Raw genomic sequence first — 18446 nt, forward strand, 5'->3', positions numbered from 1 at the left:
GTTTTTTTCCTTTAAATTTTTTTGGGGCCCCCAAGAGAGTGGGGCTCTAAGCTACAGCTTGTTCAGCTTATATGTAAATCCAACACTGCTCTAACCACTACACCATACTGTCTCTATATGGCCCAGAAGGAACTGTTCAGATGGTGGCGGCGGCTCTGAGTTCAGGGCTCTCCTAGGCCACCAGCCCCTGCTTTTCTGAATCCAGGACAAAACAGGCTCCCCCCCCCATTGTTCTTCCCCCCTGTCCTGGGGCTCCCCAGCACCTCCACACACTCTGCCCCCCCGCTTCCTCTTCGCACCTGGTTCTTCTTGATGAACTGCTGGACCGTTTGCAGGTTGCTCCCGTGATCCTTCAACGTGGCCAAGGGAAGGCGGTCCTGCACCCAGATCTAGAAGCGGGTGGGGGAGAAAAACAAAAGTGCCCCCCCGTAAGTACAATTCCTAATGGCATCATGGAGGTCCACAGAGGTGGAAGAGGGACAGCCCCCCGCCTGGCATTGGAGCCAAAGCACAGGAGGAAAGAGGACCCATCACATTTGGGGGGACACATCGCTTCCTCCCAGAGACGCCTTACTCCCAACGGCTCTATTTCCAGAAGAGAACTTGGCCACCTTCCTCTCCCTGCTGCTTGGCCCTGGCTTGTTGGGGGCAGGGGCTGGCAAGTGGAAAACTGGCCCAGGAACCTGCTCAGCCCAGATTTTTTGCCCCTTCGTTCTACATGGCTGCATGTAAGCTGAGGAAGAGCCCTGTGCAGCCTGAAAGCTTGCTTCTGTGGGATGTAATCCACTGAGAGCAGTCAAGTACAACATTCCTTGTAATGCCAGAGAAGGCATGTGGGGGTCCAGCCAGGCGAAAACTTCCTGTTTCCTCCTGGTGGGAGCATCCTTCCTTTGCATGTGACTAGAGGTGGGCGTGACCTCACCTGTCCAGGTAACAAAAGGACGAGTCACGCAGCACCCTCTCTCTGTCTCTTTGACTTCCTTCTTCGTTTGACCAGCTTTTAGCCAAGACTAGCTCTCAGCTAGCAGAGGCACCGGGATCATTCCTCAGTATGGGGTAGATCCACATGTACATATTTGTAACTAAGTCTGCCTTCAGGAATCCAGCTGTGAACTGATGTGAGTAAACTTCTCTTATTAACTCTGAATAAGATTGTCGTGTTTCTTCTTTTAAGAGGGACTCAGGGAATTTACCAGGAATATACAATTCAATCTGAGCCAGGCTGAATTGTATAATAGTGAGAGGCTGACACGAGCCTGCAACCAGCTATCTGCTGTGCGTTTAAAAGGGGAATGTGAAACTCTGCTAAGTAAAGGAACTTGCTAGCGCAAGTTAGGAAGGATATTAATAAACAATATATCCTCTCCTGCCACCCTGAACATTCACACATCCAAGTTATGCATTTCCTACAACAAACAACTTTTATTAAAAAATAAAAGGTTTGGAGGTATATGTGATTTTTGCGGAATCCTTGGAACCCAAACCCCGTGGAAGATGCGGCCAGACTGTGCTCCTAGGCAGTCCTCACAAAGGCCACCGTCCCCCGTGATCCATGCTTCTGGTCTGGTGGCGCCACTGTGACTTCTGCAACCTCCGTCAGACAAGCCTGACCTCCAAAGCCCCCAGGAAGTAGACTTTGCCCCCAACCCCAAAGGCTGTGAGCCCACAGTGCGCTTGGGGCCGCTCCTCCCTGCAGGGATATGTATAGAAACTAGGAGAGGATATATTCTTAGATATTATCCCTCCTTACTCACATCTGTGAGTTCAGCAGAGGACATCCCCTTTGCAGCAAAATAAGGAGGCTGTCGATAAGCTAGATTTAGCCTTTTAAGTAATCCAGGATGCTTCTCTGCAGTCTGGATTTCCTGGTATTTCCCCCTTTTAATAAACACACTGTATTTTTCTGTGTATAACACACACCCCCCCCGTGTATAAGACACCCCCTATTTTGGGGGATTCCAAATAATGAAAATGGGGGGAAATGCCCAGAGTTGTTGAGCAAAGGCCTGCAGTCCAATGTCCCCTCGCCGGAAGAAGCCGCCAATCGCCTGCCTAATTGCGCAGTGACAGCCAATCAAGCCCAGCCCTTGCTGCAGAAACCAAGCACAGGCCCAATAGCCGCAGACACTATCTGGCTCCTGGAGCAACATATAACACCCCCCAATGCACTACCCATGTATAAGAGGAGCCCCAAATTTCACCATGATATTTTATAAAAAAAACCTCGTCTTATACACAGAAAAATATGGTATATTATACATACAGTCATACCTCGGGTTACAGACACTCCAGAACGGGTTACTTCTGGGTTTTGGTGTTCGCGCATGCACAGAAGCACTGAATCGTGACCCACACGTGCGCAGACGCGGCGCTGCGGGTTGCAAACATGCCTCCCGCACGGATCACGTTCACAACCCGAGCGTCCACTATAGTTTGGAATAGGATTGGAGCGGAAACTCAGACTCCGAAAATGTCCTACATCCCTGGTCATCGATGAAGCACGCAGAGCAGAGATCACATAGCAAGGATCACAGAGAGAGCAGGCCAGGACTCTTGTGCCCCTTGACCTGTCTGGACACAAGTGGCTCTCGCAGGGAGGATTTTCTGTAGACCCTGCGAGATCTAGCTTCCTCTCTCTGCGTGCCTTTCTAGCAATCTGTGGGATGCAATACATAAGTAGCAGTCAAGTACAACATTCCTTGTTTTCCTAGAGTAGACATGAAAGGGGATCAGCCAGTCAAAAACTTCCTGTTTCCTCCTGGCCTGGAGCATTCTTCCTCTTGCATGTGACTAGAGGTAGGCATGACCCTACCTGTCCAGGTAACCAAAGGACAAAGGCATGCTTCCACTCTCTTTCTTTGACTTCCTCTGTCGTTGGAGCAGCTTTTAGCTAGAGATGCTCTAGCCAACAGAGGACACTGGGATTATCCCCATATGGGATAGATCCACATGCATACATTTGTAACTAAGTCTGCCTTCAGGGATCCAACTGTGAACTGATGATGTGAGTAAACTTCTTTTATATACTTTTACACAAGATTGTGGCGTGTTTATTCTTTTAAGAGGGATATAAGAGAACTTAGCGGGAAGCTAATAGTGGGAGGCTTACACAAGCCTGCAACCAGCTCCCCGCCGTGTGTTTAAAAGGGGAATGTGAAACTCTGCTAAGTAAAGGGACTTACTAGCGCAAGTTAGGAAGGATATGAATAAACCATCTATCCTCTCCTGCCTCCCACAATCGGAAGTGCTCCCTTCTGAGGGCCTGGTTTCAGATTTGCCCCCTTCCCTCCTCCGCGCCCCACTTACGATCTCGTCCTCCAGGTCGTGGCTGACTTGGTGCACTTCCTTGGAGGCCAGCAGGATTCTCCGGCGCTCCTTGAGGGGCTCTATGAGGCGCACGATGCGCGTGCCCACGGCGTTCTGCCGCTCGTCCACCATCTCCTTGCTGGCCGCCTCCAAGGGCAGGGCGGCCACCTGGGCCTGCAGCTCGCCCACCTCTTTGTACCATTCCTCCACCTGCGTCTCCATCGTCTGCAAGACAGAGGAGGAAGAGGAGGAGGGGGCTGGGCCGGGCCAGGAGGGGTCCGCCAGTGGGGGGGCAGGGTTGGCTGCCCACCCAGGAAGCCCGGGAAGAGGCAAGTGCGGGCACAAGGCAGGAGGGAAAACACTGGCCATGAACCGGACGGCCCCGTCTCCTCCAAGCTCTCTGCTGGGTCTCTCTCGCTATGGCGGATGCTGCCCCTGGCTCCTGTCTGCATGCTCAAAATGGGAGGCCTGCGCACCATTCTCTCCCAGCCCAAGGCAGCCTGACGTGCTGTCAGCATCACCCCTCCTCCCTGGGAGACGTGGGGCGGACAAGGTCTTAAGCAGCAAATCCTCAGCACCCTCAGGATTTGCTCATCTCAGGGCCCCTAAAAACAGATGCCCGGAGAACGACTACGGAAGCCTTTGGCTGTCCTGTCCGACACCTACGGAGCAACCTGGACCTCCACACTTCCCTGTCTGCACAGCGGCAGGATCAGGGCCATTGCAGGTGCATTTGCTGAACAATGGCTGACCCACATGCTTGGGGGGGTCAAAGAGTGGTATAGATGGGGGCCTGGCAACTCCAAGAGCCTTTGCCCCTGGCACCCACTCACCAGGGGAGCCTCCGGCCCCCGTCCAGAGGCCCCCCCTGCTCCCACTGCCCCCCCCCGAGCCCAGACTACCAAGCGCAGCGTGTTGGGGAGGGGCTTGGCGCCATGGAGGGAGCAGGCAGGCAGGCAAGCGATTCTTGGCAGCTGGCGAAAGTTCATGGGAAACATGAGAAACAGAAGAAACCAGATGGAGGAGAAACAAGGGGGAAGGAGATGGGGAGGGGTCTCTGCGTCCGTCCGTCCGTCTGTCCCCTCCCATTCCAGCATCTCCTTGGGGAAATGGGGGTCGGGGGGGGGGAAGGAAAGCAGAAATGCAAAAAAGGCGAGACAGATGGAGTCAAAGAAAAGGGCTACTGTACCGCCATGCAGCGTGATGAGACAAATCGCACACTAGGATGTGATGAGCAATGGCCGCCTCTGCACTGCCGGGGGCTGCTGGGGAGGGAAAAGGGAGAGGTTGGTGTGAGGGGGGAGGCGGCTGGGTGGCCAGCCAGCCCCCCTCTTGCCGGGGCTCTCGCATCCCCGGGGAGCCGGGCTGCCCCTCACCCTCCCCAGATGGCGCGTGGCTCCCAGGGGGAGGAGGGGGAAGCAAGGCCCAGGCCCCCACGGCCCCAGGGGAAAGCAACACCCCCTGCCCCCCCGAGAGGCACCCACTCCATCTGCCCCCCCCCCCCGTGACTGCTTGGGTCTCTCACTTCATTGCAGTTCTATCCCAGCTATTCCTCCAAGGAGGTCAAGGCAGCGTACCTGGTCCCCCCCCATTTAATCTCCACAACAACCCTGTGAGGGAGGCTGGACTGAGAGGCAGGGACTGGGATTGGGGTCACACCCAGGGAGCTTCATGGGGGGGATTTGAACCCTGGTCTCTCCCAGGTCCTCCTTCTCCTGCACTCTCCCCACTAAGCCACCACCGGCTCCAGTTTTCAGCTCAAGTAAAGCAAGTGGGATCGGGCTTTTTAAATTCAGAAGTCCCCCCCCCCAGGGCTAAATGAAGGGTTGACTTTGCCTGGTGCTGACAAAGAGGCCCCCCCCTCCATTGCAGAGGTGTGCGCTGTCACACGGACCCACAAATCAAAGGGGAAACTTTTTTTAAAACACCCACCCTCTTCCCAGTCTCTCTTGAAAAGGGGAAGAGAGAGAAGGGGTGACGGCAGGATCGGGCCCCCTTGAGAGACCCCCGTCCAGTCAAAGCAGCAGCCGCTTCTCTCCTGCCCCCCCTCCCCATTCAGCTGCCAAGCCCCACTCAAGGTCTGAAAACAGGAGGCCGTGACGGCCGCCATCCTGGAGAGGTTGAAAAGAGACCAGATCGTAGGAAGGCAGCATCTCAGGGAAGAAGTCTCCAGGCCCACTTTCTTCCTGGCAGCGCTAGCTTTCCGCGCAGGATCACTCCCTTCCCTTCAACGCAGAAAACTTGCCTGGCAGGAAGGAGGCTGGGCTGCAGCCTTCAACCTTGAGATGCTAGCTGTCTATTGGCAAGGCATTTCTTGGTACGGAGGGGCAGCCAGGAGGGGTCACCTGGGGACGTGGAGTGCGGGGCCACCAAGAGACAGGTGCCCCCCCCTTCCAGCACAACTCAAGAGAACGTCGGAAGTTCAGAGTCTGGAGATTACAGAGGTACCTTGGTTCCCAAACGCTGAAAACCCGGAAGGAAGCATTACGGTTTTCGAACGTTTTTCGGAAGCCGACCGTCTGATGCGGCTGTTGGCTTCTGTTTCTGGGGCGCCTGCCTGCACCAATCAGGAGCTGCGCCTTGGTTTTCGAACATTTCGGAAGTCAAACGGACTTCTGGAGAGGATTCAGTTTGGTGCTTTTGTTTTTGCTCTTTATTTTGTGATTTTGTTTTTGAGGCTTTTTCACTTGGTTTGTTTTTGTGACTGTGGAACCCAGTTCAGCTGCTGATTGATGGATTGTGTGACTGCAGAAATGGATAAAAGCCCCCCCCCATCCACTGGACTACCATCAGTGCAGGTAAGAAGAAAAATAAATTTTAATTTTTATCATCTACCATACTGTCTTATTTATTGTATGGTATCGTACATTATTGCTTTCATTTTATGGATCAATGGTCTCGGTAGATCCATGTTAAATTGCTGTCTTAGGGGTTGCTTTTAAGTCGGGAACAGATTAATCCATTTTGCATTTATTTCTATGGGAAAGCATGCCTTGGTTTTGGAATGCTTTGGTTTTGGAACGGACTTCTGGAATGGATTAAATTTGAGAACCAAGGTACCACTGTATAATGGCGCAAAGCAAACACAGGGGGGCTTAATCCTGAGAAGGCAGAGCTGCTGCAGGACTGGGGACCCAACCTGTGACTGATGGGGTTGCTGCCCCCCCCAAAGATGCAGGTCTATAGTCTGGGGGTACTTCTGGAATTGCAGCCCCCAGGACTTCTCAGGTTTTGGTGGTGGCCAGACCTCTTTTCCCTGCTCTAACCCTCCGCAGATCTGGCCACGGGGATGGCAGACTGTTCTTGCATCTCCTCTGGACTACTGCAATGCACTCTCTGTGGGGCTGCCTTTAAAAAGGGGTTCAGGAACTTCAGCTGATTCAGAATGTGGCTCCCAGGCAGGGAGGGAAATTGACCCCTCAAAACGCCCCCCCCTTTTTCCTGATGACCTTGGAAGCCCTCTGAGCGCCAGGTTCTGGGAAGGACTGCCCTTCCTGCCTCTATTTCCTGATTTTCTGTCCCACCTTCTTTCCCCAAGGAGCTCAAGGGGGCCTATCCTTGGTCCTCCTCATTTGATCCCCACAACAACCCTGTGAGGCAGGTGAAGGCCAAGAGAGGCAACGACTGGCCCAAGGCCACCTAGTGAGCTTCACGGCCAAGTGGCGATTCGAACCCTGGTCTCTCCCAGGTCCCAGCCCTCAAAGCCCTGCACCAAACTGTTGCCTCCCATGTCAACCTGCACGCTTGCCAAAGCCATCAGTCGGGGGCCATCTATCTCAACGCCCACTTTGTCGGGAATGGGGAGGGGGCCCCTTTGTGGTCAAACCCGGGCTCTGAAACGCCACCCCTTCAGGGAAGGTTCGCCTCACCTGCCAATGGCCAAGATTTAGCTTGCCAGAGCTGCCTCTGAACAGAGCACAGACTGCGCCAGGATTTGAGCAGATGCCTGACTTGCGCTGGGGCTGCTACAATTTCTTCCTGCCGTGTTTACGGAGCCTATTCTGTCTCGTTGGTGTTATGTGTTTGGGGAGTCGGGGTTTTAGTGTTCTTGTTAACTCGGATTTTATGGCTTCCTTCTTCTATCTCGGGAGCCTCCTTGGACTGTTTCCCCAGGAAAGACGAGTTACAACTTTTCAGACGAGGAAGGGAAGGGATGTGAGCTGCAGTGGTCCAGCTCCCAGGCCCAGCTGGTCTCCCCCATGAGCACAGAAGGGTACAGCGAGGCTGGCAGGACCCAACTCTGGCCCCGGTCATGGAGGCAGCACACAAGGAGGCACAGGCCCACGGCCGGGGCAGCAGGCATCTCCCTGGGCCAGGAAGGGATCCCTGGCAGGCGAAGTTTGTCCAGCGCTGCGGGTTCAAGAGATGCAGGGAGACGGAGGTGCGGAGGTGAAATGGTGGAGGCAGCCATGCTTCGGAATCCCAGTTGCTGGAAGCCACAGGAGGGGAGAGGGCTGCTCTGGGGCTCGGATCCTGCTCGAGGGTTTCCCAGGTCAGCCACTGTGAGCTCAGGATGCTGGACCCGGTGGGCCCACTGCCCTGATCCAGCAGCCAGGCACTCAGGTTCTGATGGAGCCTCCAGATCCAGAGGCAGTCTATCTTGATTCTTAGAGGTATTTGGCCACTGCTGGATTAGATGGGCCTCCTTTGGCCTGATCCAGCAGGCTCCTCTTATGTTCTCGTGGCCGGGGGTCTGGCTTGGCCTGGCTGCTCTGCAAGACCCCCCCCCCATCCTGCCCAGTGCCCCTCTAGAAAGCAGGGGTGGTATGGAAGGGTTCACTGGGGAGGTTAGCCTGGCTCTTCCTGGTGATGGGAGCTCATGAGCCGAGCGCAGATGCCTGCAGACCCCCCCCCCCGAGTCACAGCTGCACAGCCAGTATTATGTGTGCTTTGCTGGAGAGAGCAATCTGCTCCCCACCCCACCCGGTAGGGTCCGTGCCAGCCCCCCAGAAACCCCGGCCTCTTCCCAGAGCCCCACCCCCAACATGCCAGCCCCGTCCCCCCACCCCCCTCGGGACCCACCTGGAGCTTCTTGAGGTTGCTGTTGACGCTGGCCAGGTCCGGGCCGGAGTCCACCAGGTGCAGCTGGCTCTCCATGCACAAGAGCCGCTTGTCGAGGTCGGCGTAGCTCTGCACCAGGTGCTCGGCCTTGGTGGCCTCCAGAAGCTGCCGCGCTTTGGCCTGGGTGGTGGACTCCAGCTCGGCCCAGCACAGGCGGATCTCGCCCAGCTTCTTCTTCACCGTCTCGGCCAGCTCCGGCTTCTCCACGATCAGCTGCTGGCCTTCCTGGGGACAGAGAGCCGGGAGCCGTTGGCCTGCGCATCCCGAGGAGCCCAAACCCTCTTTGCAGACAGGGATCCCTCCCCCTGGCCCTGGGAAAGGCACACACTTCCTGCAACAGCACGCAGGTTGTTCTGCTGTTTTATTTTGGGTCGGGGGCAAAATTCCAAACGCAAGACAAGGCCCTGGAGATGCGGAACTCCCTGCCACTGGACACCAGGCAAGTAATTTCCCTGTACTCTTTTCGGCGCCTCCTAAAAACATTTCTGCTTAGGTCAGCCCTCCCAGATATGTAGAATGATGCTGTCTGTTTTAGTCTGTCCTTAATTTATTGTGGATTTTGCCTTTTGAATGTTTTATCATTTGTTTGCTTATTAGGTTTATATAATGCCCTTCAATGCAAGATCTTGGGGGTTTCATGGAATAAAATGCAGGATAAAAACAAGTAAATAAGCAAAACAAAACAGCAAAACAATAACCCCTCCCCTTCCCACAAGCTGTAGAATATTAATCAGCCAAAGGCCTGGCTGAAGAAGCACATTTTTGCCTGGCACCTTAAAAGATATAATGGTTTTAAAGAGATGCTTTTGCATATGTAAACTGAGTTCTTTTTTTTTTACAATCAAGCAGTGAATACCTTTCAAGAAATAAATAAGTAAAAATAAAATAAAAAACGCAGGCCGTCTTAATGCTCAGCTACACAGAGAATACAGCAGAGATATCAGATGGGGGAGCTCCATGTTTTGTCTCAGGGGCTACTGGAGGGCCCCAGGGCATCTCTCCCACCAAAAGAGCCATTTTTGCCAGCTGAGGGCAAGGCAAGGGATAAGAGCCTGCCATGGTAGCTCCCTGGCCTGTGAACTGGCCTCCCTCCCACCCCAGAAGCACCGTGAGAAGGCAGCCAAGGGGAAACAGAGTCTCAGAAGCCCAGAACTGATTAAAGCCCAACGTGTTTCACGAATGCAAACTTTATTCCTCAGGGGAAACCTCTAAAACCAGGAATAAGTTCTGAAGAGAATTGTAAACAAGCAGCCATGACAAAACAAGAGAAAAATAAATGGATCTATCCTGCCTTGGTCAGACCACACCTGAAATTCTGTGTCCAGTTCTGGGCGCCACAATTTAAGAAGGATATTGACAAGCTGGAAGGAGACCAAGATCAAGGGTCTGGAAACCAAGCCTGATGAGGAACAGTTGAAGGAGTTGGGGATTTTAGCCTGGAAGAGAGGAGACTGAGAGGGGATAGGAGAGCCGTCTTCAAAGATCTGAAGGGTTGTCACATGGAAGAGGGAACCAGTTTGTTTTCCTCAGCTCTGGAGGGTAGGACTCGAACCCATGGCTTCAAGTCACAAGAAAGGAGATTCCGACTCAACATCAGGAAGAACTTTCTGACAGTAAGAGCTGCTTGAGAGTGGATTGGAAGGTGGGACTCTCCCCCTCACTGAAGGCTTTTAAACAGAGGTTGGTGGCCATGTCTTAGGGATGCCACTGTTGTGGTTCCTGCATTGCAAGAGGGGGTTAGACTAGATGACCCTTGGTGTCCCTTCCAACTCTACAGTTCTACGTTTCTATCTTAGCAGGATGGGGGGGGCAGGACAACTCAGGAGGTTTAAAAGACATAGTCATCCCCCGCCCGGCATGCTCTTTTTGGAAGGCAGATTCCATAAAAATCAAAAGGGATCAGTGGATCCACCCGGCTTTACTTCTCCAACTGTGAGACAGGAATGAGCGGCGTAAGGAAACAGTTGCCATCTTTGCTTACTTTGCGAAACATTTGCAAATAAAAGGAAAAACCTTTCTCCTCTTCCCCTCTTGCTCTTATTCAGGGTGGCAGCAAAAGGGTTTGCATCTAATTGCAGACATTTTTGCAGTTGTAGATTATTCTGCCTGTTGTACCTTTGAACTGTGTATGTACTTCACAGAACATTTACAAACCCGAAAGGCTCAAAGTGCATTTGGGGAGGTCAAAATTGACTCCCAGCTGAAAGTAAACAACTGTCTCATCTTATAGTATCGATTTAGCTCGTTGCAAAACGCAGGAAGTTATTCTGTTTTGATGGCCTGAATGTTTCACGAAGGGGCAGACTAGGCAGAAAGGCTGGACAATCATTGGCTGGGTGGGATTAATCGCTCGGTGACGGCAGAAATCCACTCTGCGCATGTTCAAGGCTGTCAAATACCATATGGTAACATATTCTCTCTCGTCACCCAGCGAAAACCCAGCATCGCCCAACGGGGGCTGAAATAGCTGCCTTGCCTGCATCAGCCAGAGAGGCCTCGCTTTGTGGGGGAACCAGAGGGGCAGGGCAGGGGGGCACGACCCCCAGAACACCATTCCTGCCCCCCTTGCAATAGCTCTTAACACCATTCACCCCCCATCTTGTGCTGGCTCTTTGAGGTGCCCCTGCTGCCCACAGGGCCATCCCTGGAGTGGCACAGATGCCACCCTCTGGTCCCCACCAAGGCGTGAGTGTCTCCATGGCAACCTGGCTGCCTTAACCCTTTACGGTGAGGAAGCCTCCACCTGCCTGGCCAATAGCGAAAGGGCTCTTGCTCAGCTCCCACCTGCTTCTGATTGCGCCCCCAGGTTCAGCTCAACAGGGGCAGGGAAGAGAAGAGGGAGACTACCATGGGAGGCTCCATCTTAGGCCACAAACATGCTGAGCTCTCCTGGCTTCTCAAGATTGCCTGCCAAGCCCAAAAACTGGCTGCAGGTGCCGTTTCGCAACGGATCTGAGAGATCTTCCAGAAACTCTGCAGAGCAAATGCAAGCAGCTGACTCAGTGCCTCTTTTGCTCCCCCAAAAGCCAGAGACCACCACGCTCTCAGTCGGATCCCCTGGCAATTACCGTCCCCTCCCCTAACAGCCCTCCTCACCCCCCAACCGGACTGATCAATATCCCTCCCCCAATGTGGTGGGGAGCCTGGGCCTCCGAGAAGCCTCCAAGCCGCCATCTGCACGGCTGGCGCTGTGAGAGATCACAGGGTGGCGTGTTGCCAACAAGAAAATGCCCAGCAGGCCCCAAATGTTGCAGGAGTCGTCGCCCCAGCAGGCCTCCCTCCCACCGCCTCTCCGGCGCAGATGGAGAGACTCACTCTCTCGCTACCCCGGAAGGCAGGCGTTGATTCTCTGCAAAAACACACTCGCAAGCCGAGGTCCAACAACAACAGTCAGATTCCCACCTTGGCAAAACAGCCGCTGAGGATTTAAAAGTGCATCTCCACCGAAAAAACCAGCACCGAGGAATGACCGTCAAATCATTATTGCTGCTGCTGTATTTATTTATATCTCCCACAAACAACACAGCTAAGATATAGAAATCTAAAAACATGACTGTTAAAAAGTAATTGGACTCTAATAAAAACCAAATCTATTAAAAGGCAGGTATTGAAAACAGCAGGGCACTATTAAAACCCCTTTCTCTCTTTAAAAAATAAAAATCGGTTCCCAAAGGCCTGTTGGAATAAGAAGCGCTCTGGCAGGGAGAGAGCTCCAAAGTTGCCTGGAAGGAGCCACCACCGAGAAGGCCCTCTCCAGCCTCTCGAAGTGGATCTGTGAGGGTGGCAGGACAGAGAGAGAGAGGCCTCTCCTGGAGATCTCAGAGCCCAGGTGGGTTTGTAGGAGGAAATATGGTCCCTCAACTGCCCTGGGCAGGAGACCATGGAAGGCACACTGATAACTTCTTAACAAGGAAGGTGCCACTCCTGTGGAAACTCTTTGCTCTGCAACCCCACTAAATCTGGTGCTTCAGAAAAAGAGGGAAATCCTTGATGCCAGGAAGAGACACGCGCACAGGAGGGGAAGAGGAGGAACACTCCTCCTCGGGGCCACAAAGGCTTCCTTCCAGAAGGAGGCTGGAGAGAGAGGCCTGATGGGGAGCTGCCGCCTTGGATGAAAACAGACCATCAGTCCATCTGCAAGGTCTCAGGAAGAACCGGAGGGGGTGTCTTTCCTAGTCCCCCAAAACCTTTGCCCCTGGAGAGGCCAAGGACAAAGCATGAAGGGAGCTGTTCCTCACTCTCCTCACCGCTCTGGAAACAGGCTGATCTTTTTGACAACAGGGTCAAGCAGGTCAGAAAGGAGGCAGCTCCCAGGTCACTCCAAGCCAACGCCAGATTGAGGGCACTGGGGGCAGTTGCTCTGCACAGGGATCCAGGCCCAGGGGGCGCAGAGCAGAAGACAAGAGGGAGGAGGGCATGGAAATAAGAAATATTTGGGGACCCAAAATGTTATCCTAACTCAGGGTATTGTATGACCAAAGGCCGCCCTGCTCAAGTCATGGCTGAGATGCAGAATCCCTCCAGATCTCAGTCTCAAGGGGGCAGAATGGCAACCACCCCCATGAGAATGGCCTCCAGCTTCTATCTGAGCCAGGAACCAGCTCCAGAACGAACCTTGGTCCCGAGGCAGTTAAATGCCAAGCAGCTAAGTCCTCACTGAGATGGCCACCTCTGTCTGAGCAGGACCCCTTGAGCTGGGGCTCACGTCATACAACAACAACGGATGCTTCTCTGTACCAAAACAAACAAGCCCCTCCCCACACAAAACTCAGGCACCAGGGGTCACGGCTGCCACTGTATGGGGGGACACAGTCTGAGGTTAGCCAACTCAACGAGAGCAATGACAAAAGCACATCTGAACACGTGCAGAGTGCTGTTCACTCACCACTGATTAACCACAACCTGCCCTCCAAGCAGAAGGACCACGACTGGGACTCCCCAGACAGGACCCAGGCCCAGCGCTCCTGGATCTAGAACTCAAGCAACTTCCTTGCCCCAAAGCAGGACCACACGCCCAGCCGCATCTCGCCCTGCGCCCCAGATCAAGGCACACAAAGCAGACCCCAAAGTGCCATAGCGAGAAAGAAGGAAAACGGCTTCCAGGGGCCTCGGCTGGGGGAAATGACCCCAGACCCCCACAAAAACACACGTCCCACAGGTAGAGGCAGCCGAGGGGAAGGAAAGGATTCACTGACCCACTGATCCAAGGGGGAAATCCCTCCCCACCTCCACAAAAGGGCATCTCTCTGAGCAAAGCGGGAGTCTTGAGGCCTCGGGCAACTCTCATCATTATCAAATCAAATCATTTATTTATTTATATCACATTTCCCCAGACTGGGACTCACACAAATTAAAACAGTTCTGATAAATTACAAAAAAGGGCTTCACGTGCTTTTTTTAGCTTCCAGGCTGACTCCCCCCCCCCCCGCAATTCTGCACCTCCTCCACAAACCAGGCCATCACCAGGACCCCTGAATCCCTAGGTCTCTTGGGGAGGGAGAGAAGCTCTGGCGCTGGGCCCCACTGGTGGCTGAGCTGGATGAGGCCTGGGGCCAGACATCAAGGAAGAAAGCATCAACTCTCACCCCCCCAAAAAACAGGGCTCTTCAAACCAGGCCAAAGCCGGGGAGATCCCAGGCTGACCCACCCAGGCCCCCGATGGGGGCAGAAGGACCCTGGGACCAAGGGAGGGGAGCAGGCGCGCACCCCGCGCATCTCAGCAGACACGGGCCCAACTGCAGGTGGAAAGGAGGGGGCGGGGGAAGCCCGTGCTGGGGGGGGGGCTTCGCATCGCAGCGCGGCTGTGTACATCCCCACGTGCCAGGGGGAGAGAGGCGCCCTGGTCCCGCTCCGGCCGGCGCTGTCCGCGGTGCTGAACTCACCTTCTCGATCTTGGCCAGCCACTCCTTATTCTGGGCCAGCTCGGCCATGAAGGCGCGGTGCCGGAGCCATCGCTTGGGCGCCCGCTGGTGGCGCGCGTCCTTGTCCCGGGGGGGCGCCTCGCCGGCCATCAGCGCCTCCTTCTCGGCCACCCAGCCATCGAGCTGCACGCGGAGAGGGGCGGGCGCGCGTCAGCCGGGCGGAGGGAGGGGGGAAGCCCCCCGCCCCCGCTCCTCCGCCTCCCCCCTCCCGCCGCCGCAGGGCGCGCGCCTCCGGCCTCCCCCCCCCCGCCAGCCCACAAGGACCCCCCTCCGCCGGTCTCCCAGCCCCGCGCTCCGGACCTGCCGGGATGCTGCAGCGGGCGAGCCCAGCGCCTCCCTCCCTTCTCCGAGCGCGTCACCGGGGAAGGAAGGAGGGAGGGAGGGAGGACGGCAGGAATGGGCGCGCGGCCGGGCCCCGGACGCCTGGGTCCCACCCCCAGCCGAGTGGGGTGGGGGCGGCGAGCGTGGCGCGCTCACGTGCGCCCGAGCCCGCTTCACCTCAGTTAGCTTCCCGCCAGCCCGGACGCCTGGGTCCTCTCCTTCGGAGGGAGGCGCAGCAAGAAGCCGAAACGCTGACCCCCTGCGCCCGGCTTGGCTGCCCTTCGGGTCAAACCGAGGCGCCCCCCAAGCCCCCCCCCGCCACCCTTTCCCCGAACTTCCGCGCCTCGGCTCTGCTGGGCCGCCCTTCAAAACGTATCTCCCCCCCTCCCTTCCCACCCCGCCTAGAGGGCAAAGTCAGCTCCTCACCCCCGTGGGGAAGGGGGGCACCTTTTTCTCTTGGGGGAGAAGGCCTCCTCCCCAGGAACATTTCCTCCAACCGCGGCGGGGGGGGGCAGCTGGGGATGCGCGCCTCGGAGCGCTGCAGAGAAAGTGGGTCACTGCAGGTGGGGGGCGGGGGGGGGCAGAAGAGAGGGAGCCCCGTCCAGGGACCGCGAGGGAAGCGGGAGGACGGTCCGAGCTGCACGGAGAGGCGAGCCCGGCCCGGTTGACCCCTCGCCAGGAGGAGGGGGGAGGAGGAGCTCCCTCCCTCCCTCCCTTTGATTACTGCAGGCTGAGCCGCAGCCTCCTCACTCTCTGCTGCTGCTGCTGCTGCTCTCCCCCCCCCCCATCGCCCTTGCTCCTCTCCAGCCCATTTCTCAACAGCAGAGGCGCAAACTCCACCTCTGGAAGCTCCCTTTGGAGGCAAGTTCAAACGGCAGCTGGCGCAAGCCAGAAGAAGACATCCACAGGAGGCTCCCAGGTCCCACCGAGTCCAGCCCGGGTCAAGAATTGGGCAACGGCTTGAAATAACAACATTTAAAATCAAGAGGGCAAAATTCCCACCACCCCACAGCCTCTGGGGCGCAGATTTCAAGAGGACGGGGCTTCTGAAGGCCAGTTGCTGGAAAGGGCAGGAGGGGAGAGGGCTCTTGTGCTAGGCACAGCTGTCAACTTTTCCCCTTTCTTGGGAGGAATCCTTTTTTAATCCCTTAAAAAAGGGAAATGTTGAAAGCTATGGTGCTGGGACATCTTCTTATGTTACTCTCCAGGCACACTTCACTGGCATGAGCACCTTCCTCGAGGAAATCCAAGGAAGAGGGCCCCAATCCAGAATAATAATAATAATAATAATAATAATAATAATAATAATAATAAATGTTATTTATATCCCGCCCTCCCCAGCCGAAGCCGGGCTCAGGGCGGCTAACAACTCTAAAACAGTGCAACATTATAAAAATTAATTAAAATCAAAATTGATGGAACATTAACTAAAGTTTTATAAAGATTGCCAAAGGAGGGAGTCAGGCTGCGCCCTGACCAAAGGCCAGGTGGAACAGCTCTGTCTTGCAGGCCCTACGGAAAGATGTCAAGTCCCGCAGGGCCCTAATCTCTTGTGACAGAGCGTTCCACCAGATTGTAGCCGCAGCCGTAAAAGCCCTGGCTCTAGTTGAGGCCAGCCTAACCTCTCTGTGGCCTGGGATCTTCAAGATGTTTTTATTTGAAGACCGTAAGTTCCTCTGTGGGGCATACCAGGAGAGGCGGTCCCATAGGTACGAGGGTCCTAGGCCATATAGGGCTTTGAAGGTTAAAACCAGCACCTTAAACCTGATCCTGTACTCCACCGGGAGCCAGTGCAGCTGGTATAGCACCGGGTGAATGTGGTCTCGCAGCGAAGACCCTGCGGGACTGCTTGCCTCCTGGGTGTAACACTGCGCAGTGTGCACCAGACAGAGAGGCTGCAGGCCAAAGGGGCAGGATCCAGCCCCACCTCCACCAGCTCCTCAGCCCCACCCTTCCCACGGGGGCCCCCAGACCTTGGGGCAGCTGCCCTCCTGCCCAGCACTCAGGAAGTGGGCAAAACATTCCTTTGCACCAGGGAGCCACCCAGCGCATTCAGGTGCAAGCTGTGTGCATTTTGGGAGGGGTTTTTGTGCATTTTGGGAGGGGCTTTTGCCTCTTCCCCCAGGAAACCTCGTTAACCTGGAGTGTGTGCCTACCCAGGATTAATTAGCACAACTGAGGAACACCCTGGGAACATGAAAGCTACCTTAATTAGGGAGAAATGGAGATGTGTTAGTGGGCGGGGTCAAAAATGCAAATTGGATGACAAATGGAATCCTTGTGGAGAGAAAAGCAGCTTGCATTTCCACGAAGGAGGGGGGAGCACACTTCTCTGATGCCTCCCCAGCCATCGTCTCCACAGTCTCCTCCCAATGGCCAACAAGAGTCCCCTTGCTGGAAAGCCACAAGCCCAAGACGCCCCTCCCCTCCCGGGGTTTCCAGCCGCTGGCATTCAGAAGCCTCACAGACCATGAGAAAGGGGTATGTACATGTTTGAATGTCCATGCCAAAGTAAAAGGCCCTCCCTGCACCGAGAAGACTAGCCTCTCAGGGGAAGGCTTCCACTTAATCTTCCCTGCAGAACACAGGCTGCACTCTCTCCCCTTCTAGGGCGCTCCTGGCGGACTGGAAGATCATGCCTGGGTCTCCACCTGAGCGGCCGGGTGCCTCTTTCATGCCCCACACCGCTCCATGCCCCTCAGGTACCCCCCCGGGCCCCCTTACCTCGTGGCAGTTCTGCAAGAAGTGCTGCAGCTGCAGGTGGTCGTTCAGGCGCTGCATCCAGGCGTGGGCGAGCTGCAGGTTGCGCTGGCTCCTGGGGAGGAGGAAGAGGAAGGGGACGGGTCAGGCAGGGGAGGAAGAAGAGCTCTCACGCGCCCAAGCCTCAGCCTCCTTCTCACTCTCGTCAATGACTGCCCAGGGACAGCAGCATCTTGGGATCAAGGTACACTGCCTCTGGAAACGGAGGCTCCATCTGGATGGCCGGGTTGGTGGCCGTCATGGCCTCTTGTTATGGGTGACCCAACATGGAGAGGAAAGAGCCAAGGAGGTTCAGCTTGGACCTCCTTAGATCACACTCCCATGAAAAGACAGCCCTGCTTTGTGCTCCCAGTTCAGCCCAGGCTGGACAGGGGACTTGAGGCCTCCTGACTACTGCTTGGCTGGCTGGCAAAGGAGCCGAGGCTCCAGGCACACTCCGGCTGCCACTCTGGCTTGGCCAAGTTGCACAGGTTCTGCAAAGCTCTTCCACGGAGCTGCCGGTTTGCAAAGAGCCACTGCGGTGCAGCGGTCAGAATGTCAAACCAGGGCCTGGGAGAGAACAGGGTTCAAATCCCCACAGCCAGAAAGCTCCCTGGGTGAGACCTCGGTGGCCAGTCACTGCCTAACCGACGGCGAGGGAGAGCCTGGAACTCCTTGGTGGAGAGGTGAGGTATAAATGTAGTAAAATTAAGAACTGGAGAAATAATATTCATTCATTCATTCATTCATTCCCTGCCCCTCTGGCTGGGTTTCCCCAGCCACTCTGGGCAACTCCCAACAGAATATTAAAAGCGCAATAAACGTCAAACATCACAACTTCCCTAAACAGGGCTGCCTTCAGATGTCTTCTAAATATCAGATAGTTGTTTATCTCCTTGACATCTGATGGGAGGGCATTCCACAGGGCGGGCGCCACCACCGAGAAGGCCCTCTGCCTGGATCCCTGTAAAATTATCACTTTGCTCTTGGAAGCCAAAATGAATCGGTATATAAAGGAGCCACAGGAGGGTTTTTATAAAACAAACACAACTATCGGCATTGGAGACAAATAACATGGATTAAGTGTGTTTTTTTACA

General features: G+C 55.2%; 1 protein-coding gene across 3 annotated transcripts in view; it reads right to left on the reverse strand.

Annotated features, from left to right (window-relative positions):
• SPTBN4 (spectrin beta, non-erythrocytic 4) overlaps positions 1–18446 on the reverse strand; it is a 90319-nt gene that overhangs the window by 29466 nt on the left and 42407 nt on the right. The window contains exons 19-23 of one of the 3 annotated variants that reach the window (XM_081921866.1): positions 17334–17424; positions 14250–14411; positions 8329–8592; positions 3307–3531; positions 300–389 (exon numbers count right to left, since the gene is read on the reverse strand). In XM_081921866.1, the coding sequence (XP_081777992.1) occupies positions 300–389; positions 3307–3531; positions 8329–8592; positions 14250–14411; positions 17334–17424 (832 nt within the window). Of the gene's footprint in view, positions 1–299; positions 390–3306; positions 3532–8328; positions 8593–14249; positions 14412–14786; positions 14936–15056; positions 15282–17333; positions 17425–18446 lie in introns of those variants that run through there. The other 2 variants (XM_081921867.1, XM_081921868.1) reach the window with 2 other exon arrangements.

The sequence above is a fragment of the Podarcis melisellensis genome (assembly GCF_964234715.1).
Source record: "Podarcis melisellensis genome assembly, chromosome: 8".
Classification (NCBI taxonomy): Eukaryota; Metazoa; Chordata; class Lepidosauria; order Squamata; family Lacertidae; genus Podarcis; species Podarcis melisellensis.